Here is a 24,150-nt window from a genome sequence, read left to right as displayed (position 1 = left end):
GGTGGATTCCCAACATAACCAATATACCGGCCTTTTTCCCACCTCCAAAACCACTGGCACACTTCATTACCGCACATGGCAGGATGCCTTTTTACTATTTCCGCTTCAACCTCTCCCCTCATAGCAATTGTGCGTGTGGGTTGCCATGCACCGACGTGCAACACTTTTTTAATGAATGTCCTCTTACCCTTCATCTCGCCCGCCTGTTAAAGGACAACTCTCAAACGAGAATAACAACTAATCATTATAATGCATTGCTCACGAATAGGCGGAAGAGAGCACTACTCATTCAATTGTACCACCTCATAGCCTCATTCACATTCCCGGCAACTGCGTAATTTCACCCTGTTCAAGCGCGTGCCCCCCCCCCCCCCCCCCTTTTCCTTTCTTTTTTTTTTACTCACTTTCAGCTTTCGTTTCCTGCTGTCCTTGGTTATGCCAACAAAGGTGGAGCTTGCCTCCGGGGACAGTTCGGACGGAATGTCTGGTCCATACCATCATCATCATCACTCTCTCTCACCTTTTTTCTGTTCATGACCCCTTCTTTGAGCCTAAAAGTCATCCCTGAACTAGCCTTCCAGGCCGTCCGTCATTGGTGTCATTGGGCCCTGCTCGATGTCACGGGCCCGGACTGGCGGTACTGCTGATGCCTCCTGGACGCCTTCTTCATGCACGCCAACTGTGCTATCTGGACCATTGCTGCTGATGTTTGCTCTAATTTTTTTTCTTTCTTTCTTTTCTTTTCTTTCCTTATTCTTTCCTTTTTCTTTCTTTCTTTTTTCTTTCCCTTGCTGTTCGATCTATGTCATTCCTTTCTCTATCCAGTTCTATACTTCTTTTTCCCCTTTTCTTACTCTATGTATGTATGTCTGAACTACGTGTGTGTTTCAAATAAACAGCTGAGACGCGACATGCCATGCCATGGCAGACACCTAGCTTCCACCTTGTGACAGGATCTGGCCGAATTTCTTTTCTGCTTTTGGGTCGGCTCACCCTCGGCATTCTTTAAATTTTTTTTCTCCAATTGGCTTTTCCTTAAATTACTTTTTGGGTTCTACCCTTATTCATTTTTGTTTGATTGGTTTAAGCCTGCGATACGTTTGTGGTGCGGGCTACCCTCATTTTCATTTAGGTTGTTTTCACTCTTCCGAGGGACCCAAAAACAAGCCATGTAGCACTCACCAACTATATATATAGGGTGAGCAGGCCTGAGTGCGCTGTTTATAGTGCGACCGATAAAGGCACGCTGAGTTGACTCTGCCTCGCGGCTGCTTTGGAGTTTATTGTCGTTGACTGCACTTGCACCTCGCTTTTTTATTATTTTGCATATTGTTTAGACATTTCGCATATATAAGAAGTTTTCGAGCGCGCAGTCTTCCGTGTCGGATTTAGCAAAGCGGTGCACTTCTTTACATCGACATCTACAGCCACAAATTGTTGCATGCGTCAAAAATTGCGGGAAAGGTGCATCGCTGATATGAAAATTTTCAACACGTCGAATAAAACACATACCTGCTCATATGAGCCACGTTGTTTCACCGTGTGACGAGTCAGTATGAACGGCTGAGCTTACTTAAACAACGACGACTCTTATCCAGTTACAAATATCGGGCTGGTAATTTGTTTCTGCTTCTCGCTTTTCGTTACCTTCATCATACTTAGTTTGCGCGTGTAATAAAGCATTATTAGAGAAACTGTGCTCACATAAGCGCTCATTTAAAGGCCGTGTTGTTCTCCCGTAAAAACGCGGATGCCATCGCTGACACCGTTGGTTTCTAACTGAGCGTGGCGGCTGTGTATGCTGTAGCGAATGTACCGTCCCTTGTTTCACGTTTGACGCAGCGATAAACAGCACATCACAGGAATTAAGATGAAAGTCACAGGCCCGCGCGGCACACGCAGCACAGTCACAGCGTAAGCTGGTAAAGCGGCTCAAGAGTAGCTCCAAGTTGGGCACCACGCACAACAGGGTCTTCGCGTCAGTTTGTTCACCTCGTTTTGACGGGAACGATCGGAACCGGCATCGATGGCGAGCTGCAGCTTGTAATGCTCTCTGCACAGGGGTCTGCTGAGCCCGATCACGCTGCGTTTGCAGGTAGCTTAATTAGATGGCGCCACCATACTGGCGGATGTCTCGGCAGCTCGGGCAGCTCTGAATCGCGTTTATTGCGGGCCTCGTCTGAATCGCATCTCGTCGTCTGAGCCTGCGCACGCTGCGTTTGCAGGTGCCTTACCTAGATGGCGCCACCATACTGGCGAAGGCTCGGGTCGTCTGCCCCTGCGCGCTAGCCTTATTTTTCCGCTGCCCGATAGCAAGCGCTTGCGTGGCTCAGTGGTTGAGTATCTGGCTCACACGCAGCGGGCGCAACTTCGATCCCGGCGGGAAGCCGGTACTTTTTTAGCATTTCCGGCGAAAGTGGTTACGGTGGCGTAGCGGCTCAAGCGGTTACGGTGGCGTAAGCGGGCGGAGCGGCTCAAGAGTAGCTGCAAATTCGGCACCACGCACACCAGGGTCTTCGTGACAAAGTCTCTTCGCCTAGTTTTGACGAGAATGATCTGAACTGTCCGCCCGGCGTCAACGGCGAGGTGCGTCTTGTAATGCTATCTGCACAGCAGTCTGCTGAGCCCAACGATACCTGGTTGTAGCCGCGCACGTAGCTCTACGATTCGCTTCTTCAGCAGTGGTTCGTACCTTGCGAGGCGACGCCATAACGTGTACCGAAGAGGCACGACCGCTGGAAGAGCTATCCAGAATACGTGGCGCACATCTAACTTCGGATTCGCGTTGAATGCGCGCCTCGTCTGAATCGCATCACGTCGTCTGCACCTGTGTACTCTGCGTTTGCAGGTACCTTAACTAGATGGTGCCACTATACTGGCGGAGGCTAGGATCGTCCAAGGGCAGCGGCGGTGGCGACATCGTGAACCGGAACGGCTATTGGAATGAGCCCACAACAGCTTACGCTGTAAAATGTGTCAGCATACCAACACGTACAAACCCACCCATCCAGGTTGCGAATATGACCGGCAGCCTATGGGAATGGTGACGTATAAAGATGTTGGCACAGCCGTTGGGCACAGCGCTTTGTCGCCGCTTGCAGCTTATTGTGTACGCGCCGTGTGAAACGAACAGTAGTTTATTTCAAATCGCTAAGGCAACAACTGAACTACAAAAGCAGTGAGGTCGCGTGACAGACAGGCAAACTAGGCGCAGCCCGAAAACATTGTACTAATGGTGAATAGACGCTTTCAGTGCATACAATGCAGTACAATAAAATTTGCACTATTTACATGGTATGACTAACATGTATACAGTCTGGAAATCTTTTTTTACCTTGAAACAACAACCACGGGCGTGCCCGAACACCGCCACGAGATTTCGCTTCTGCGTTCGAGCGCGGCAACAAAAATACCATAGATGTAGAGGTAGGCCGCTTTCCGATCTCGAGGGCGCACACGCTGGCTTCTAGAATGCAGCAGTGTAAATACCAGTACAAGAAGACGGAATGTAAAAAAAAAAAAAAAACATTCGGGTACCATGAGGTGCACGATAAGGAACCCAGGTAGTCAAAACAATCCGTAATCCAAATGTCTCGCAATCGGTTTGCGGTTTTGACACGTAAAATTTATGTATTTAATTCAACACCGAAAAAGACAAGTTCTGATGCGTATAACGCGTGGAAGTGTGCTACAAGAGATGAACAGCCTCGAAAGCCCTATAATTCGATTGCGTTTTTTTAACGTTCAGCCTCAAGAACCTAATTAAGCCACAGAATTGGCCGGTTGTCCGGCCAATTCCGCGCAGAAATATGCAAAGAGGTCCAATACTTATCACGTAAGTTCCGTATTTGCCAAAATTTCTGCACACAATTGAGATCATCAAAAGCGTGCAGTTCCGCGTCTCGAAATCGGGCGTTAATAAAGAAATGTGAGGTGAGTCTCATGCTTGATGCAAGCTGTTAAATGCCATTTTATCACGAATCAGCTGATCTATTGGCTGCTTTTGGCGCACTCGCATCAAATTATTGCATTTTACCAATATGCTGTGATCGAAGATCTCAGCCGTCCTCCCGTAGAGAACGCACTGGGTGTGCCTCTACTTAGGCCCAGTTTTTTGGGGATATATATTGCTATTCTACATAGGTAAAAGCAAGCACACTTACCGTCAGCAACTCTACTTCGAATTTGTGTATCTGGCTTCCATCGTCCCCGCAGCAAGAGCCAGGCAGCAAAGAAGCTATCTGCTTAAAGCCAGCTGCCACAGTTTCAAGATATTTGGGGTTGCTTATGTCAATCGCCCGCCCGAAGAACCGTGGAGGGAAAACCTACGAAAAAACCAGAAGTGCTCACTGTGCATTCCCATAAGCATACTGCAGATTTCGCGCACTCAATGCCTGGTCGACGGAAGAGCTGTACGCTAGCACGCTACAAGCCCTTCCGACAGCTTCGCGTCAGCCAATGCTGGCCCGCCGAAGTTTTGCAGTAAAGCACAGTGCTGGTTCTTTAAGCAGTCTGCTGGACTTCTTATTTGGCTTATATTCAGGTGCGCGGCTTTGCATAAAAAAAGCCCTTCGTAACGCTACCTTAGCTGCTGAAAGGTGAACGGCGGGGGGGGGGGGGGGTGCGCAGGGTGTACCTTCATGGCAAAGACGCTTTGTTGTATCACTAGCTTCATTGGAGGTTATAAAGCACCACTAAGGGTACCTGATCCGTTGCGAAGTTTTCATGCCACCCGGTTGTTGTAATCAAGCTGGATTCTTATACTTAACAAGCACACGTTGGGCCAATTATCAGCCACGGTGTACATACAATAACAAATATACATTTGAAAGGAAAATAAAACTTCAGCCTACTAGAAGTTACAGCTTGAGTGAAAAAAAAAACACAAGGAAGCACTCGGAAGCAATATTTTTTGTAATTGTTTGTGCAGTAACTAGCGTATGTAATGCGGTCCTGTACAACAGGTTGGGGGCCAAAGACCACATTTTCTCAACTTTATAGCGGTTGTCCGGATGATCTCGTTTTGTTCTCACAACGATGCCTGGATGTTCTCGTTTGAGTGCCCGGATAACGGCTCTGTATTTTGGCTCAAGGTCACTTGAAAGTGGCCGACAACGGGAGCTAAAAGCATTTCATGCCTAAAACGTTGGCGGTCGTGAGTTTCCAACCTACGACCCTAGGTTCAGAAGCCATGTGTCTTACCCAGTTGCCTAAACCAGCGCCTCCTAGATAGCAGGCCTATGCACTCTACTTTATTACGTCATGCTGCTTGAACCGAAATTGCTATTGCCAAGCCCTGCGTGACATAAGCGATGACGTCAAAATCACCGCGGCTTATTTGGTAGCATTCCGATTAGATTCTATGGCAGTCATGGAAGGTAGCGTGACTTCATGGATTGAGGCACATTAGCCTTGTGCTATCCAGGAGGCGTTGGCGAAGCGTCGGAATGCGCTCGCTTGCCCGCGAGCAGTTCATATAACTCGAAGGAAGGCTCAGCGGCGTTGAATTGGACACAACTCATAAGAAGTGCTAGGGTATCCTCAGATTTTTTTTGTGCTTAGGGCTCACGCGGACTCGCCGAAATTATACTGAGTCAGCAGCACTCAGACTGACTCATCAGAACGATACTCAGGCAGGTTCACTCGAAATAAAACTCACCAGATCTTTACTCAGCTCGGCTCTCTCGGAGTGACACTCACCGAACTTCTACTCAGCCCGGTTCACTTCCACTTAGACTCACGATAATACTCAGCCGGGCTCACCCAGGCCCGCCAGAATTATTCTCAGCCGGGATGATTGGGACTAACTCATCAGAACTATACTCAACCAGGCTCACTCGGATTCAAACTCACCTGATCTGTACTCACCTCGGCTTACTTGGAGTGAGACTTACCAAAATTCTACTTAGCCGGGCTCACTCGGCCTCAGACTCACCAGAACTACAATGAGCCAGGAACACGCGGATTCAGATTCACAAAAATTCTACTCAGCCGGGTGAACTCGGACTCACCAGATAGCCGGGGTGACTGGGACCCGAACTAAGCAAAATCTACTCCGCCGGATTCACTCAGACTAAACACAATCAGACCCAGAAAGGTATTCTTGACCCCCAGTTTTCACAGACGTTCTTTTGAACTGAGCATATCAATTAAAAAATACATTCATATGTAACATATGCATTTTATAGGGAATGCCGAAGGATTAAAACACTAATGATTTAGAAAAGAGTGCGCACCATAATCGTTATTATGCAAGAAATTTCCTTAATCTTTGTTCATCACGATGTCGATAAAGACCAATTAATTATGGCGCTCGACCATGGCAATGCTAGTTTTATTTAGCGTAAAGATAAAATGAGCAAAAGGGATCTTTAAAAAGTTTGACAATGCATACCTGTGTATCCACGCTTTTGTTTCTCTTGCATATGTGCATTTTTGGCTGTTCGGGATAGATCAGTCTTTCCAGCAGTGTACTAAATGGAGGCTTTCCTCGTAAACAAAAGCTTTCCCTGCTGGAACTGTGCGCAAAGGAGCTTGCCTGTACGTAATGACAGTTATGCACAATTTAGTGTTGAACCGCACGAAGTCAAGCTGGCTGTAATGCTTTTCCATATGTCGGACATAACGCTAGGCGCCGAGAATTCCTTATGTCCTGTCTGGTCCACGAAATCAACCATAGTTTTGTCTATGACACTATAGATGTATCATAAGTGAAGATGCGCAATTCCCGCAGTGACAATGCTGAAAACCATATTTTCTGTCAATCAAGCTTTAATGAGCATCAAGCATGGAGGATGGAAAATATCTAAGAGCGAGCGTCAAGTATCTTGAATCGTAGTGATAAAAAAAGAAGTCTCATAAATATAAAAAGGCGGACCACGTAATGAGAAATTGATAATTTCTCCGCGCTGAGCGCGTGGAATGTAGAGCGCCCGAAGACGGCAGATCTAAAACCTACCGCGTAGCATACTGTGTTTGAAAAAGCCCAATAACCCTACATGTCCTACTCCGGAAGACTCATTGCACAGATTGCCTCTTGACATTCCAGACTGGACTTTGCCAGCCTAGGAGGCTGGCAAGCCGAGGCTAGCTGCTCGATGTCATGGTCCCTGCAATTGGCATTTTTGGTCATTCAAGGCACGTAGTGTGCGTTCGAAAGCTACATCGGCGACGTTCAATTGAACTACGATTCACAAGCAATTCTGAATGCCCACCTCACCTAGTTCTTCTCGAGGGTTGCGCTAGGCACTGAGCATTTGGAATGACCGGTCGCTCTACCGAAGCAACAGTCATCATAATCGGCCTATATTTATGTCCACTGCAGGACGAAGGCCTCTCCCTGTGACCTCCAATTACCCCTGTCTTGCGCTAGCCGATTCCAGCTTGCGCCTGCAAATTTCCTAACTTGATCACCCCACCTTGTTTTCTGCCGTTCTCGACTGCCCTTCTCTTGGTATCCATTCTGTAACTAATGGTCCACCGGTTATCCATCCTACCGATTACACGGCCTGCCCAGCTCCTTTTTTTTCTCTTAATCTCAACTAGAATATTGGTTATTCCCGTTTGCTCTCTGATCCACACCGCTCTCTTCCTGTCTCTTAACGTTAGGCCTAACATTTTCGTTCCATTGCTCTTTGTGTGGTATTTAACTTGTTATTGAGCTTCCTTGCTAACCTCCAAGTTTCTGCCCCATATGATAGCACCGGTAGAGTGCAATCATTGTAGACGTTTCTTCTCGAAGACAGTGGTAAGCTCCCTGTCAGGATTTGATAGTGCCTGCCGTATGCACTCCAACCCACTTTTATCCTTCTTGGAATTTATTTCTCGTGATCATGGTCCCCTGTGAGTAATTGACCTAGATAAATGACTCCTTTACAGACTCTGGAGGCTGATTGGCGATCCTGAATTCTTGTTCTCTTGCCATGTTATTGAACGTTATATTGATCTTCTGCATATTCGTCTTAAACCCCACTCGTACACTTTCTCAATTAAGGTCCTCAATCATTTGTTGTAATTCGTCTCCATTGTTGCTGAATACGACAATATCATCTGCAAACCGAAGGTTGCCGAGATATTCGCCGTTGATCGTCACTCCTAAGCCTTCCCAGTCTAAGAGCTTGAATACCTATTCTAAGCATGCAACGAATAGCATTGGAGAGATTGTCTCTCCTTGCCTTACACCTTTCTTGATCGGTAACTTTCTACTTTTCTTATGGAGAACGAAGGTAGCTGTGGAATCTGTAGATATTTGCTAAGATATTCACGTATGTCTCCTGTACTCCTTGATCATGCGATGCCTCTATGACTGCTGGTATCTCTACTGAATCAAATGCCTTTTCATAACCTATGAAAGCAATATAGAGAGGTTGATTGTACCTTGAACGACACCTTTTGTCGAATAAAGTTGTACCTACCTACATCCCCACTTTTGCATTGAAGTCGCCCATGAGTACAGTATGCTGAGTTTGCACCTTTCTCATTTCTCGGTTACCTGATTGATGACATGGACATGATCCACCGTAGAATATCCCTTCGTGATGCCGTAGTTGCCAATTGCTTACTCACCAACCTGCTTTTTCAGCTCCGGGCCGTTGACATAGCCGGGGAGGTGGCCAGCAGGCAAACCTGACAGACAACCTCTCCCCTTGAACGACACCTTTTGTTGAATAAAGTTGTACCTACCTACATCTCCACTTTTGTATTGAAGTCGCCCATGAGTACAGTATACTGAGTTTGCACCTTTTTCATTTCTCTGTTACCTGATTGATGACATGGATATGATCCATCGTAGAATATCCCTTCGTGATGCCAGCCTGTTCTCTTGGTTGGCTAAAGCCAAGTGTTTCCCTGATTCTATTGGAAATTATCTTGATAAATATTTTATGCGATACTGAAAGCAAGCTAATGGGTCTATAATTCTCCAATTCTTTAACGTCTTCCTTTTTATGGATAAGTATAATGTTGGCGTTCTTCCAGCTTTCTGGTACACTTGAAGTCGTGAGGCATTGCGTATAAATGGGCCGCAAGCTTTAAAACATATCTCCTCCATCTTTGATTAAATCGACTGTTATTCCATCTTCTCCAGCAGATTTTCCCCTGGTCATGTCTTTCAAGGCCCTTCTAACTTAATCACTAGTTATAGAGGGAGCCTCTGTATCCGGTTCATCACTACTTCTAATTAAAGTACCTTGGCTGTTTTGGTCACTGTACATGTCAGTATAGAATTCTTTCGCTGCTTTTACTATGTCTTTGAAATTGCTGATGATATTACCCTGCATCTTTCAGTGCAAACATCTTGCCTTGTCCTATACCAAGGTTTCCTACTGATTTCATGCTGCGTTATATTTTACGGCTTCAATGTTTGCCACAATATAATTGCGAATACTCCTTAGTTTCTTGTTGTTGATCAGTTTTGACAGTTCAGCGAATTCTATCTCATCTCTTGAGTTGGACGCTTTCATGTTTTGTCTTTTCTTTATTAGGTCTTTTGTGTCTTGGGAGAGCTTACCTACATTTGCCCTAGTGCCTTACCTCCCACTTCATTTGCTGCTTCTGAGATCAGCCTAGTTACGGTTTCATTCATTACGTCTATGTTGTCTTCATTTTCCTGTCCTAAAGCTGCATATTTGTTAACGAGCACCAGACTGAATTGGTCTGCTTTTACCCTTACTGCGTCTAGGTTGGCCTGTTTCTTCATGACAAAGTTCGTTCTTTCTTCAAATTCAGAAAAATACTAGACCTCACTAACTCATGGTCACTGCACTTTACATGACACTTCTACATCCTGCACTATGCTTGGATCGACAGAGAGTATGAAATCTATTTCATTCCTTGTTTCTCCATTAGATCTTTTCCAGGTTCACGGAATGTTGCTAAACTTTCTGAAGAAGTTCTAAAGCTGCATATTTGTTAACGAGCACCAGACTGAATTGGTCTGCTTTTACCCTTACTGCGTCTAGGTTGGCCTGTTTCTTCATGACAAAGTTCGTTCTTTCTTCAAATTCAGAGAAATCCTAGACCTCACTAACTCATGGTCGCTGCACTTTACATGATACTTCTACATCCTGCACTATGCTTGGATCGACAGAGAGTATGAAATCTATTTCATTCCTTGTTTCTCCATTAGAGCTTTTCCAGGTTCACGGAATGTTGCTACACTTTCTGAAGAAGGTATTAATTATTCGATGCCTATTCCTTTCCGCGAATTCTACCAACATCTCTCCTCTTGCGTTCCCAGAATCGATGCCGTAGTTGCCAATTGCTTACTCACCAACCTGCTTTTTCAGCTCCGGGTCATTGACATAGCCGGGGAGGTGGCCAGCAGGCATGACCTGACAGACAACCTCCCCCCTTGAAGGACACATTTTGTCGAATAAAGTTGTACCCACCTACCTCCCCATTTTGCATTGAAGTCACCCATGAGTACAGTATACTGATTTTGCACCTTTCTCATTGTTAATTCAATATGTTCATAAAAATGTTATATTTCTTCATCATCGTGACTGGAGGTTGGGGCGTAGGCTTGTACTACGCATTGATTGCGCACCTTCATTTTGTACCTCCTACTCAGCTTTGACGACTGCTACCCTGTCATTCATGCTGTAGAATTCATCCATGTTGCCCGCCATGTTCCTATGAAATAGAAATCCTACCACGAATTCTCTCTTATCTGAAAGACCTCTGTAGCAGAGGACGTGGCCGTTAGTCAATACTGTGAAAGGTCCCAGTACTAACTTCACTAAGGCCAATAATATCCCAGGCAATGCCTGATAATTCCTCAAATAGTCCTGCTAAGATAGCCTCACTCGAGAGGATGCGCGTGTTGAACACGTTGCCAGGTTCAGTTTCTATTGGCAGCCTGTCCGGACCCAGAGATTCTTAGCACCCTTCGGGCGGTCCAGGCGGCCGTGCTCGCTCACCCGGCCTGCTGTATCCTGAAAGCCATCGGCTTGGGGGACACATTCCGCCATACGCAGTGTTTTTTCGGAGACGCAGAACGAAGGTCCATTCTCTTGCTGGTGCTGCCGCCACGCTTCCTCACTCCAGGTTTTGACAACTAGTTTCGGCGGTCACCGAGTGAGATGTGTTCATGTTTGCTTGCGGGTGCATGACACCTTGCTTGTTCATTTAGTTAGTATGCCTATGTTTAGAAGTTTATACGGACGATAAAACTACTAACCTTGCTTCGTATAGCTGTCGACTATATTGCTATCGTCATCGATGCTCCGTCTTTCGGGCGAAACTGCTATTGTTTAACGCTGAAGCTGTTTAAGCCGGGCGTAATGTGTCTGCTGAATCAAAAAAAAAAAAAAACCTCGCCGAGCGAGAGCGTTGCCTAGCAATCACCTCGTGAAGCGGCGTGCGCTTCGCCTCCTCTCCGTGCCGTGCACATGCGTGGTGCGCGCGCTATGTTCAGGAGAGAAAAAGAGGAAATAGAGCGAGAGAGAGAAAACAATTGTAGCAGCAACAACGAGGCATCGTGCAGAGCTGCTGCCGACGCCGTTCGCGTTTCCCCATATTTCCGCGTTCACGCCGAACGCGCGGGGTGTCTTTAGAATGTAGCAGGCGCCTCTGGCGGTGGCTCGGCTGGTTTCGACCAGCCACGCCCCGGTAAGTGTTGAGGTGCAGCATGGCGGTGACGTTACCGGGGAGCTCGAAGCCGCCGCGATGGCGGCAGAACTCTCGTTGCCTCTGTGGCGAATACATGTAGCCTTGACATGGGACAACCCAAGAAGATCCGGACACCCCAAGAAGAAGCCGCTCATCTTGAAGCGCGTCGGCGGCGAGCAGATTCGGAATACCGTGTCTAGCAGCAGTTACCATTTCTTAGCGAAACTTACCCAAGCCTAGTAAAAGCTGGAAGAAGCTAGGTTGATCACCAGCTCCGCTGTTTACTCCAGCCTTGCACCACTAGTGCAAGCTGCCCACGTTTTTTTCTTTTTTTTGCGAAAGTGAAAAATTACCGATTGAGCGAAGAAGCGGGCGGTGTCTGTAGTAGTGATACGGCACCTAAATGCCTATTGCCTGCAACGCTACGTCACGAGTGCGCCTCCCGCGCTCCTGATGCTGGTTCGCGTTTCATGCACCCATTTGGTGTATCCAGACTCATACTGCCATGCCCGCCGCCAATATAGCTATGTTTTGTGTGTGTGTGTTTAGGTCGTCAAAATGAGCAGAACTCACTCAGATTCAATCACAAAATATATTTTTGCTCAGGGCTCCCTCGGCCTCAGACTAACCACATCTATACTCGACCGGGCTCATTCCCACTCAGGCACCCTAAACTACAACTCAGCAGTACTCGCTCGGACTCAGACTCGCCAACATTTACTCATCAAAAATGCGCTCTACAATGTCCCTTAGCTGCGCGGTTTTCCCGTTCATGCGCAGGCGCTGCGTAAAAATTATAAGAGGTTGCATTGTTTTCGTGGCGGTAAATCATCCGACGGCGATGCCAAATTTCTAGAAACGCGAAATACCCCTTAGGATGCGAATATGTTATCACAGCTGAATTTTGCGAGTGCATGCCAGCCATCGTGGCTTAGAAACTAATGCTGCTGTTGTCAAGCAAGAGGTCACGTCTTGAATTTATGCCACAGCCGTTGCATTTCGGCTGTGTGCCAAGTACAAAAAGCCAAATTACTTTAGTTATTACTGCACTTCGCAGGTTTAATAAGCCGAAGCGAATAGCTGTCCCGCAATACGTATGCAAGCAGCATGAAGTTTATAATTGTTCTGACCAATGCAAGCCTACGTATGGCGAACTAGATGGAACATGAATGTGTGTGCTGAGGGCTGTAATGTTTCTAATAAATCGCTAGCGATGCTTCTCAAGCCGAATATTTAAGGCTGGTTACGAGTATTTGAAAACAATTTCTCAAATCATGAATATATACTAAGCAACTACGTATTAATGTGCTCAACTATTCTCCTGTGCCTATTGTTGAAAATGAATGCAACAGGTCGAGGTTGTGGAGGCCGCTCTAAAACATTTAAACTGAATGTTTACTGTAAATACCGTCGCTCTACTGTCTTTGCCGTGTGCGAGCTTAAGAATAAGACAATCAAATTTTGGTTTTACTGTAGACAAGCTCTAGCTATATTATCGACATGCTTTTTTTTCTTCATCTTGATGTTTCGTTTAGTTCATATTGCTACCCGCGTGTTGTATTTGGTTGTTTGAACGAGGCGCACGGGCGCCATGAATTGAGAAAAGAGGAGGACGAACAAACTGGGCTCACGCTGTGAATCCAACGGGTCAGCGCTGCAACCGCTGTTCTGTATTCTGTAAATAGTTCTGTAAATATTCTGTAAATAGTTGCTCGTCTAATTGACACGTCCTTCGCGTAACATTGTGGCGGAGGTGGAACGTTTCCCGTCCTCGCCACGGAGCTCCAAAGCGGCCGCACCGTCGTCTTCTCAGCTATGGCTTCCGATGCAGCCACCCCGTCGCCACCTACACCTGCGGCGCCGCCACAACGTACGTTACGGTTCCTAGTCTCCATGATCCTGGGACATTCTCTACCCAAAATGGCGTTGACGTCGACGACTCGCTCAGCATGTGTGAGCGTGTTAGTCAAAGCCACCACTGGAACACTACCATCATGCTTGCCAATGTGATTTTTTTTATTTAGACGGGACATCGTGTGTCTGGTTTCACACCCATGAGGCCGAGCTCCCCAGCTGGGACATTTTCAAAGAGCGGCTTCGCGACCAACAGGCTGCGCAAAGAGATCTTTTTACCCGCGTCCAGTATTCGACTGAATCTATGTTTCCTACATAGAGGAAATGCTCGCGCTTTGCCGGAAAGGTGACGAGCACATGACCGAGGTCGACAAAGTGGACCATATCCTAGAAGGAATCGCGGACGACGCCTTCAATTTGCTCGTCTATAGCGACGTTTCTACTGTCGACGTCATCGTCAATGAATGCCGCCGCTTCGAGGTAGCCAAAAGACGCCGCGTCGTCCCACAGTAACCCGGCTTCCAAACACATCTGCCACGTCCTCTTGCTCCACTCTTAACGCCACGAGGCCATTTAATGAGAACGTCACGCGTATATTTCGCCGAGAGATTGAAGTGGCGAGTCCGGGCCCCCTTCATCCACGTCTACCCCTTGACTGAACCTTGACCAAGCGGCCCCCACTATTTTCGTTATTCAAGCAGTTGTGCGGCAAGACGTTGGGGACCTTGGCATTCCTACCGCCTGCTCTGTCTGCCGACCCGATTCGGCACCCATTCACATGTCCACAACCTGCAATGACCAGTATTTCGCTCCCAGACCACGCAATCCTGCTGAATGGTGAACCCCAGACGACAAACCGTTATGCTTCCGCTGCAACCGAGTTGGTCATGTCATGTATCACTCCACTGCCGCAGCACCTGGATGCCGCCGTACTGGAGCTCATTCCCTGCTCCTCGCCCATACGCCGACGCTCGCCGTTACTCACCTCGCCGTCCGTACTCTACTTCTGATGCCCCTGACAGCCGCTCCTCCGTGAGATCGCCGTCGCCTCAACGCCGTCGCTCCCCGTCACCCCAACCTCTCCGCTTTTTATCGCCAACCCGCCGTACAGAAAACTAAGCCATGCAGCTCTTGGAGGTAGTGCTGTATCACGTTCGTCCTGTCAAAATCATCCGCTGACGCTCCTCACGAACCTAATTAAAGTAGACGTAGATGTTGTACCGTTGACGGAATTGGTTGATACTGGAGCCCAAGCGCCCATCATGAGCGCTAATCTATATCGTCGCCTCAAAAAGTTCCTACGCCCGCCATTACTCAAGCCGTACGCGTCGCCACTGGCGCCACTGTTGCCGTCAGTGGTATGTGCACTGCTCGCATAGGAATCACTGGCTGCCAAGTTTCAGTCATTTTCACCGTGCTGACCTGTTGACCTGTTACTACAATTTTCGGGCTCGATTTTCAGACGACGTATTCTGGCCTTATCGACTGTTCCGCCGGTACGCTGTGCCTCAAGCTTCCTCTTCTTTGAGACGTTCGCCCCATACAACCAAACATCCTACGCACTGCACAATTGACACTGAAAATTTACCACTTGGTCAGACGTCCCTTGTTAAGCATCGGATAAACACTGGTGATGCTGTTCCCAATCACCACCGACAGTATCGCGTGTCCATGGCAGAGCGGCAAGTTATTCAGCAGGAAGTAAACAAGGTGCTCGCCAAAGACGTTGTTGAGCCCTTGTCCAGTCCTTAGGCGTCGCCGGTCATGCTTGTCAAAAAGAAAGATGGCTCGTTGTGTTTCTGCGTTGATTACCGCCACCTAAACCGATTCACTAAAAAGGCCGTTTACCTTTTACCACGAATCGACGACGCTCTTGATTGTCTTCATGGAGCCCCTTCGGGCGCCGACAAAGTACAGTGCTAGGTCATCTCATCGATGCTTCCGGCGTACAACCCGACCAGGAGAAGGTTCGAGCAGTAAAGGCTTTTCCTGTACCTCAGTCTGTCAAAGACGCCGGAGTTTTGTGGGATTCTGTTCTTATTTCAGGTGTTTCGTGAAACATTTTGCAGCAATCGCTCGACCGCTCTGTCATGGTTCGTTAGTGGAAAGCGACTTAAAGTAATATCCCAATCCACGTTTTCTATTCAGACGAGGGATGAGAGCGTTTGATCTCAGAAGTGAAAGAAGAATGTATATTTACATATAGAAAGCGGAAACAAAGCACACATTAACAAAGGATAAAACAATAAAGAGCACTCTATACTGCTTATAACAAAGACGGTTCTCACAAACTAATGTAACGGCAATTCTAATACTACAGTTGTTAGGTATGTCCGACTACACAAGGACAGTGTACAGAGAGCGGGGTGCGGCTCACCAACAGTTTGGACACATGGTCGCGTCGATGAGGAACGCCGAGCCGTCGTCGAAGGAAGACACTCGTCGCTCCTTGAGCGAACTCGAGGTTGTCACGCGATGGGACCTGCTGGCTCAGGAGGTTAGGCAGTCCTGGTTCTGCCTGTAGAATCTGGAAGCTCAAGCCCGTGGCCCGACAGCTCACTGCAGTCACGCGGTGGGACGGTGTCCTAGCTCCGGAGGCTAGGCAGACAAGGTTCTGCCGGTAGGAGTCTGGAAGCTCGGGCCCAGGGCCCGACGGCTTACTCCCGCTCCCGGCGGACGCCAACTTCTTCGGCGCTCGCTTGCGTCCGAACATCACCATGCCGTTCTAGGGTCTCGTTCATATCTCTTCTTCGTCCTTCCTTTTCTCCTACGTCACCCATCGTGTACGGCCGTTAATGGTCGCTTTCGTTTTAGTATTTTGTTTTGACGGCGCGTCAAATTTCACGCGCGTCGCTTCTTCGTCGTCGGCTTCTTGCTCTCGATGTTGTCTTCGCCGCACCCATTCGCTGTCGATGTTGTCTTCACCGCACCGCTCTCTTTATGTACTACACTGGCTTCGCGCACTGTCACAACAAAGAGTCCCCCTTTTGAAAAAGTTTGTTTTTCGGAGAAAAATAAACTGAAGTTCAGTGCGCGACAACACACTACTTTGCTAAAAAAAGGCTAGACAAAAAAAAAAAAAACTCCACAGTCAAGTGATCACGAGGCAACTATTACAAAATGACATCTTCATAGCCGACTCATAATTCGCAGCAACATTTTCAGAGCCTTTAATGTGCTCTACCCTAAACGAATATTCTTGTAATGCAAGGCTCCACGGCAACACTCTGCTGTTCAAGTGCTTCGCTTTTAAGATATACTGTAAGGGCTGGTGATCGGTTTGGACCACGAATGAGGTTCCATAAATGAAGACGTGAAATTTCTCGATCGCCCAAGCGAATGCCAAACATTCCCGCTCGATTGCGGAGTATCTCTTTTCGCGAGGCTGAAGTTGACGACTGGCATACGACACAGGGTTGAGGAAACCATCATGGTCTTGCATAAGAATGGCGCCTATACAGGAGTCTGAGGCGTCTGAGCGGAGCACAAATGCTTTTTCAAGGTCAGGTGCTTTTACGATTGGTCCAGAGGATAGCGCCTTCTTGGACCGTTCAAACGCTTCCTCTCTTTCCCTGTTCAATGTAGTTTTATTCTTCGTCATCTCAGTAAGGGGCTCTGTCATTTCGGCTTGCTGAATCTCCTCGATACCATATCCGATCGTTACGGAGTCAAATCCACAGCTGTCATGGAGCGTAAATATAGGTGATAACTTCTCGGACTCCTCTTCCTCGATCACCACAAAAGATGATGTTTGAGGAAGCTCTTCCAGCTGACGTTCTTCATATTTTTTTAACATGTTGATGTGGAAAAGCCTTTCGCTGTGTCCAGCCAATAATCGTAGTCATTTTTCTTTCCTGTAATCAGAAATGGCCCTTTCCACTCTATTAGTAATTTGTTGTTATTTGTGGGAAGCAGAATCGGGGCCCGGTCGCCAACTTTATGTACTGCACTGGCTTCGCGCACTGTCACAACAAAGAGTCCCCCTTTTGAAAAAGTTCATTTATGTTTCTTGGCACGAGTGATCGGCGAACAAGGTTTTTCTTGCTCCTGAGTCCAGAGCTCCTTCAGTATGCTCAGAAGTCCTCGAATATGTCGGCCATAAATGAGTTCAAACGGTGAAAACCCGGAACTCGCTTGCGGGGCTTCACGATATGCAAACAAAAAAGGTGCAAGCAAGCGATCCCAAGATTTTGGCTGTTCTTGAGCAAGCTTCCGCAACATCTGTTTCAAGGTTGCATTAAACATCTCGACCATCCCGTTACACATAGGATGATACGGAGTGCAACTAAGATGCTTGATTGCCAACAATTCATTGACTTCCTTCATGAGCTCCAATGTAAAACATGAAGCTTGGTCGCACAGAACTTCGCGGGGGAAGCCAATGCGAGAAAATATCTCGACGAGTCCTTCCACAACTGTGGCTGAGTCGATTGCTGTCAAAGGCACAGCATCTGGGTAGCGAGTCGCAAAATCCACAAGGGTAAGAATATATCGATGGCCGCTTGCAGAAGTGGGAGTTAGAGGTCCAATGATATCAACCGCCACACGTTCAAAAGGGGTGTCGATCAACAGCATCCGTCCCAAAGGTACCTTGCCCACTTTGTTTTTTGGCGAAGTCCTTTGACAGGCGTCACAGGATCTGACGTATCTGCGGACTACTTCTTGTACACCAGGCCAGTAGAACGCCTCAAGATCGCGATCCGTCGTCTTCTTGATACCCTGGTGTCCAGACATGACATTCTCATGAGCCAAATGTAACACTTGGCCTCGCAGCGACTTCGGGACTACTGCTTGTTGAAAAGTTTTGCCAGGGGATAGAAAGTAGTGTCGATATAAAATCCCTTTCTTGATGATAAACCCAAAGGTTGTTGATCCTTTGCCAACAAATTCTTTGCCCACTCTGGCTCTACATACATCGAGCGTCCCGTCTTTCTCTTGTTCTTCCCGGAAATTCTTATGAGACATTTGCCAAGGCAGTTTAGCCGATGGCAATCTTTGCAAGTTCTTCGTACCTTTTATACCAACTAGAAGTGGATTTGGCCGGTTACCGTCGTCCATAGAGCGAACTTCCTTCTTATTGGAATCATTTCGAGAAGAAAATTTCCAGGAGTCGTCTGGGTCATTGGCCTCACGCGACCCAGGTACATTTCCCACTATGACATCGTATAGCGGTGTTGTCATAATCTTGACAATCGCTGTCCCAGAGAAGTAGGGAGGCCTAATTTGCACCTTGGCCTCAGGGACTACAATGCTACTTCCATCCGCCAACCACAAAGTAGCCGTAGTACCAGTAACAGCTTCATCTGGCACGAGTGATCGGCGAACAACCAAAGTATTACTACCGGTGTCCCTTAGGACGCGAACTCTTTGTCCATTGACTTCGCCTGGCAAAACTGGCATGCGACGTGTACTAGATAGCGGTTGCGTCTTCACCGTACCAGTGATGTCCTCGTCTTGATTCAAGGCGTCGCAATCGTCAGTGGGTTGCTGCGTACTGGTCTCGTCCTTGGGCAACAACAGACAAGAGGTAGCTGGCCTTGATGTGCTGTTCTTTTTGGTACAACTCTTGGCTTCATGTCCAGTTTTGCGACAGTCAGAAGCCTTGTGTCTTGTACGCCCACAAACAAAGCATCTGATCTCCACCTTTGAACCCGTGTTATCTTTTTCCGCCTTTATACTTGTGATTTCTCTCTTATCTCGAACTATTAGTAACTTCCGTAATCTTTTTGCCTCCATAAAAATTTCAGCCGCTTCTGCCATGGTTTGAAGAGTCTTGCAGTTCTTCTCTCGTATGAAGAGCGCCAGCTAACTGTGACAGTTGACCATGAATTGCTCGGCCACAATTAAGTCACGGACAGAATCAAAGTTCCTCCCTGTCTGGGACGTTTCAATCCAGCGGTCGAAAAAGCTTAGAAGCCTTGTGGCATACCGCCTTCCAGTTTCGTCGTCTTCAGGCTTGCTCTTCCGGAATTTCTCCCTGTAGCCTTCAGCCGTGAAACGAAAGCGCTGGAGCAATGCCAACTTAACATTGTCATACTCTAGAGAGTCACCAGGGGACAATCGCTTAAATACTTTCAGAGCTTCGCCGCTTAGGCATAAACTAAGAGCCGTTGCCCACTTTTCCCGAGGCCAGTCTTGACCTGTCGCCAACCTCTCGAATCTCTTAAGATAGGCGTCAAGGTCGTCTCGGTCCTCGTTGAAAACCGCTATCAAATTGTGCAGATTCACGGCTGAAGACAGACCTCTTTGGAGCCCAGAGTAAACCACTGATCGCTCCGCGGCACCAGTCTCCGCTACTCTGAGGCGCAGTTGAAGCGTCCGTTCTTCCAATTCCAAGCGTCGCTGACTTGCCTCTCCGCTATGGCCTTCCGTTTCTCGACTTTGAGACGCAACTGCAACTTACGGCCCTCCAGTCCAGCTGGTCCTTCTTCGGCTCTCTCTCCGCAGCTCGTTCCTCGCGTGCTCGCGCCTCTTGCTCATCGAACCATGCTTGCAGTGCCACTCCTTCCAACCCCATGCGTTCTGCCAGCGCCGTTAGCTCTCGCGTGCTGATTTTTTTTCTTGTGAAAAACTGTATCAACCGCTCAAGTCCTCTCGCAGACGCCAATTTGTCACGGTTTGTTTGTGGAAAGCGACTTAAAGTAATATCCCTATCCACGTTTTATTGTGATAGCAATTATATGGACACTCCAAAGCAGATTTATGCCGTCGGCGTCGCCGTCGCCGTGAAATTCCGTATGACGTCAATGGAGATGAAATCGTCGCCGCGCGCCACCGAACGCTGTATGTGCGAGTGAAAGGGGGCGAGGGACGCGCGCTTTCACGGGGAGTGAACGCACGGCGGAGAACAAACGCGCGTTCTGTGCCGTGCTCCCTTAAGGGCTGCAGAAGTAGGCGTCTCTTTCCTCCTTTACAATCACCATATATGTATAGCAAACGCGCCTTCTTCTGACGCACAAAAGGCCGTGGGGGGGAGGGTAGGGAGGCGACGTTTAGCTGCGGCACCAAGTGCCTATTTATATCAGAGGCTCCGGCAACACTCACCAACACCGCACGCATATTGTGCGAACGCGGGCAAAATGCCGACGGCGTCGACAACAGTTCTGCGTGTTGCCGGTGCTGCTGCATGTCCGAGTTTATACAGCTGATAAAGCTACTATCATTACTCCGTATAGCTCTCTACAAATTTGCTATCGCAATTGATGCTTCGCCTTTCAGGTGAAACTGCGACAACGTTTCTATTCAGACGGAGGATGAGAGCGTTTGATCTCAGAAGTGAAAGAAGAATGTATATTTACATATAGAAAGCGGAAACAAAACACACATTATAAAGGATAAAACACTGCTTATAACAAAGACGGTTCTCACAAGCTAATGTCACGGCAATTCTGATACTACAGTTGTTAGGTATGTCAGACTACACAAGGACAGTGTACAGAGAGCGGGGTGCGGCTCACCAACAGTTTGGGCACATGGTCGAGTCGATGAGGAACGCCGAGCCGTCGTCGAAGGAAGACACTGGTCGCTCCTTGAGCGAACTCCAGGTTGTCACGCGATGGGACCTTCTGCTGGCTCAGGAGGTTAGGCAGTCCTGGTTCTGCCTGTAGAATCTGGAAGCTCGAGCCCGTGGCCTGACAGCTTACTGCAGTCACGCGGTGGGACCGTGTGCTAGCTCCGGAGGCTAGGCAGACAAGGTTCTGCCGGTAGGAGTCTGGAAGCTCGGGACCAGGGCCCGACGGCTTACTCCCGCTCCCGGCGGACACCAACTTCGGCGCTCGCTTGCGTCCGAACACCACCACACCGTTCTAGGGTCTCGTTCACATCTCTTCTTCGTCCTTCCTTTTCTCCTACGTCACCCATCGTGTACGGCCGTTAACGGTCGCTTTATCTTTAGTATTTTGTTTTGACGGCGCGTCAAATTTCACGCGCGTCGCTTCTTCGTCGTCGGCTTCTTGCTCTCGATGTTGTCTTCGCCGCACCCATTCGCTGTCGGTGTTGTCTTCACCACACCGCTCTCTTTACTACACTGCCTTCGCGCACTGTCACAACACGCTCACTGAACTTCTGAAGAAAGACGTGCCTTTTTCGTGGGGTTCCACTCAGCTTGCCGCATTTTCACGCCCCTTATCGCGATTCTCACCAATCCGCCTGTCTTGGCCCACTTTGCCCCGTCCGCACCTACAGAGGTGCGAACCGATGCCAGCGATTATGGGATTGCCGCCGTCTTAGCGCATAGCCAACATGGACACGACCGCCTTGTAGCCTACCTTCGCCGGCTCCTGACAACTGCAGAGCGCAACTATTTGATTACCGAGCGCGAAATGTCTTGCTCTCATCTGGACTGTTTCAAAGTTCTATTCATATTTATATGGCAAGCCCTTCTTAGTAATCACAGGCCATCATGCGCTCTGTTGGCTTGCGTCGCTCAAGGATCCTACTGGCCGGCTCGGACGTTGGGCCCTCCGACTACAAGAATATCCCCACACATTGACTTACCAAGTCGGGACGCCAACACCAGGACGCAGACTGCCTCTCTCGCTACCCAGTCGAAGACCGGAGCTCTATATATGATACTGACAGCGACGCCTGCGTTCTATGCTTTTTCACTGCTCCATGTGGCCGACGAGCAGTGCCGTGGATCGTCCTTGCGTATCATCATTGACCGCCTGGAAGCGTCGGTTGCCGACAGTTCCCTTCGCTTATTCATACTTCAAGATGGCGTACTCTACCACCACAACGTTCACTCCGACGGTCCATCATTACTCCTTGTGATCCCTAAACACCTTCGCTCGGCTGTTCTCCATGAACTTCACGACCTCCCTTCTGCCGGCCACCTCGGTGTGTCACATACCTACGACCAGATCAGCCGACGCTTCTTTTGGCCAGGGCTCGCTCGCTCCGTTCGAAGATACGTAGCAGCGTGTGAAAAATGCCAAGCGGCGCAAGACACCATCGACGCTCCCAGCTGGGTTCCTTCAACCACTCGACATTCCCGTGGAGTGATTCTTTCGGGTTGGTTTAGACATTCTTGGCCCTTTTCCTCTACCTCTGGGAATAGGTGGATCACTGAGGCCACGGATTACGCCACGCGCTACAGCATCACCCGAGCGCTTCCTACAAGCTGCACCACAGATGTAGCCATTTTCTTCTACGTGACGTGATTTATTACATGGAGCTCCGCGACAACTTCTCACAGACCGTGGCTGGACATTCCTAACAAAAGTTACTGCAGACATCCCACAGTCCTGTGCAACGAGGCAAAGCTATCAAAGTTATACCATTCGCAAACAGATGGCCCCATGGAGCATCTCAATCGCACTCTCGCACAGACATGCTGGAGAAGAATGTCTTACGTGTTTGGGATTGACGGGGGTGTACGCTACATGAATGCGTAAACACAAACAAGTAACACTCAGTAAAGTTAAAGCGGTCAGCACACTCGTCGATATCTGATATGCAAATCAGATGCATCGACTATTCATACATGGCTCAATGAACATTCAAGCGTAATCGTTGGTGCCTTCCAGAAAGCTCGGCGAGAACATAGACAACAGGTAGAATCAATGATAACATTCGCATGAGTTCCGAATGATGCAGGTGCTTCTTGCGCTGAGGGCTAACTTTAAGTTGTTAGCGGGTGAAATGTGGTCCCTGGCAAAATGGTAAACAAGTACACGTGTCACTATGCTTTCTTTAGGTTACCTGGTTTTTTTCTGGCAATTATTTTCGCCCCTCCACAGAAACGTTTAGTTGAAAGTCAGCGCCCCTGTCGCTGGTTTCGTTTAATTCTTAGTTCCGTTCTCGCGCGGTTCGCAATACTATGTCATCATACCAACCAGCCCGGCTAACCACCATTCTGAAGTACATAATTCTTCAAGTAGGAGAAATACGGTCACCTAGATGCAAATAGGCGGAAAATGTCCTGCCACGGCAACAAACAGAGCAAGGATACTGCGTTTTCTGTGCAGCAGTGTACCACATCATGAACATTGCTAAATTTCTCGCGTATAACAAGTGCGGCAGTTTAGAAATGAAGTTATTTAAAATTTTGAACGCACTATACTTGATTTCGCGCGTATAATCATCCTGCATATCAAAAGAAGAAAATTCATATTTTTAAACGATTACCTAAATGTCAGCCAAAACTAAACATATTGTTAAACATTATTCGTAGACCAGTAGCACTTTCAACAAAGTCACTAATAAAAACAAGCTTAACAAAATCTTTTGGCTTAGCGCTCAGCAACAACCACCGGATAATCACGAAATAATTTCCATTAGGTCGCCGTAGCTACAGTTTACTTACCGTAAGAATATCTTTTTTCTTAGTGTAGTAATGATCGCCCAGTGGAAAGAAATGCAGATCTTCGTGGTAGCTTTTTAACATGTCATAAACATGACTTCCTTCCGCATTCGGTATCATAACAGGTTTCGCACCCTTATCTTTCGGCCAATTTTCTGTGAAGTCCTTTATGAATTCCTCTTTGGTCTTCATGCCTACAAAAAAAAAAGCTTGTGAGGCGAGAACTGCTATGATTCCCTGAAATAAAATGGGTTCATCTCTCTTTCAAAGCAATCGATCATATGACAAGGCATTTTAAGGATGCGCGATAATGGCATTTCCTGCCAAATGTGCTTATTTGTACGTTGCACCTTTTTGAGCACGAACGCGCCGGTTTTTCACCT

At 47.9% G+C, this 24,150-nt stretch overlaps 1 protein-coding gene across 1 annotated transcript in view; it reads right to left on the bottom strand.

The window, feature by feature from the left end:
* The window catches only part of LOC119443797 (uncharacterized), a 454,815-nt gene that overhangs the window by 205,393 nt on the left and 225,272 nt on the right, over positions 1 to 24,150 (bottom strand). The window contains exons 7-8 of the mRNA XM_037708465.2: positions 23,771 to 23,961; positions 4,164 to 4,325 (exon numbers count right to left, since the gene is read on the bottom strand). Of these exons, the coding sequence (XP_037564393.2) occupies positions 4,164 to 4,325; positions 23,771 to 23,961 (353 nt within the window). The remainder of the gene's footprint in view (positions 1 to 4,163; positions 4,326 to 23,770; positions 23,962 to 24,150) is intronic.

This window comes from Dermacentor silvarum, chromosome 3 (assembly GCF_013339745.2).
Source record: "Dermacentor silvarum isolate Dsil-2018 chromosome 3, BIME_Dsil_1.4, whole genome shotgun sequence".
NCBI lineage: Eukaryota > Metazoa > Arthropoda > Arachnida > Ixodida > Ixodidae > Dermacentor > Dermacentor silvarum.
The sequence above is the reverse complement of the archived record's forward strand: the minus strand, read 5'-3'. Positions and strand labels throughout refer to the sequence as shown.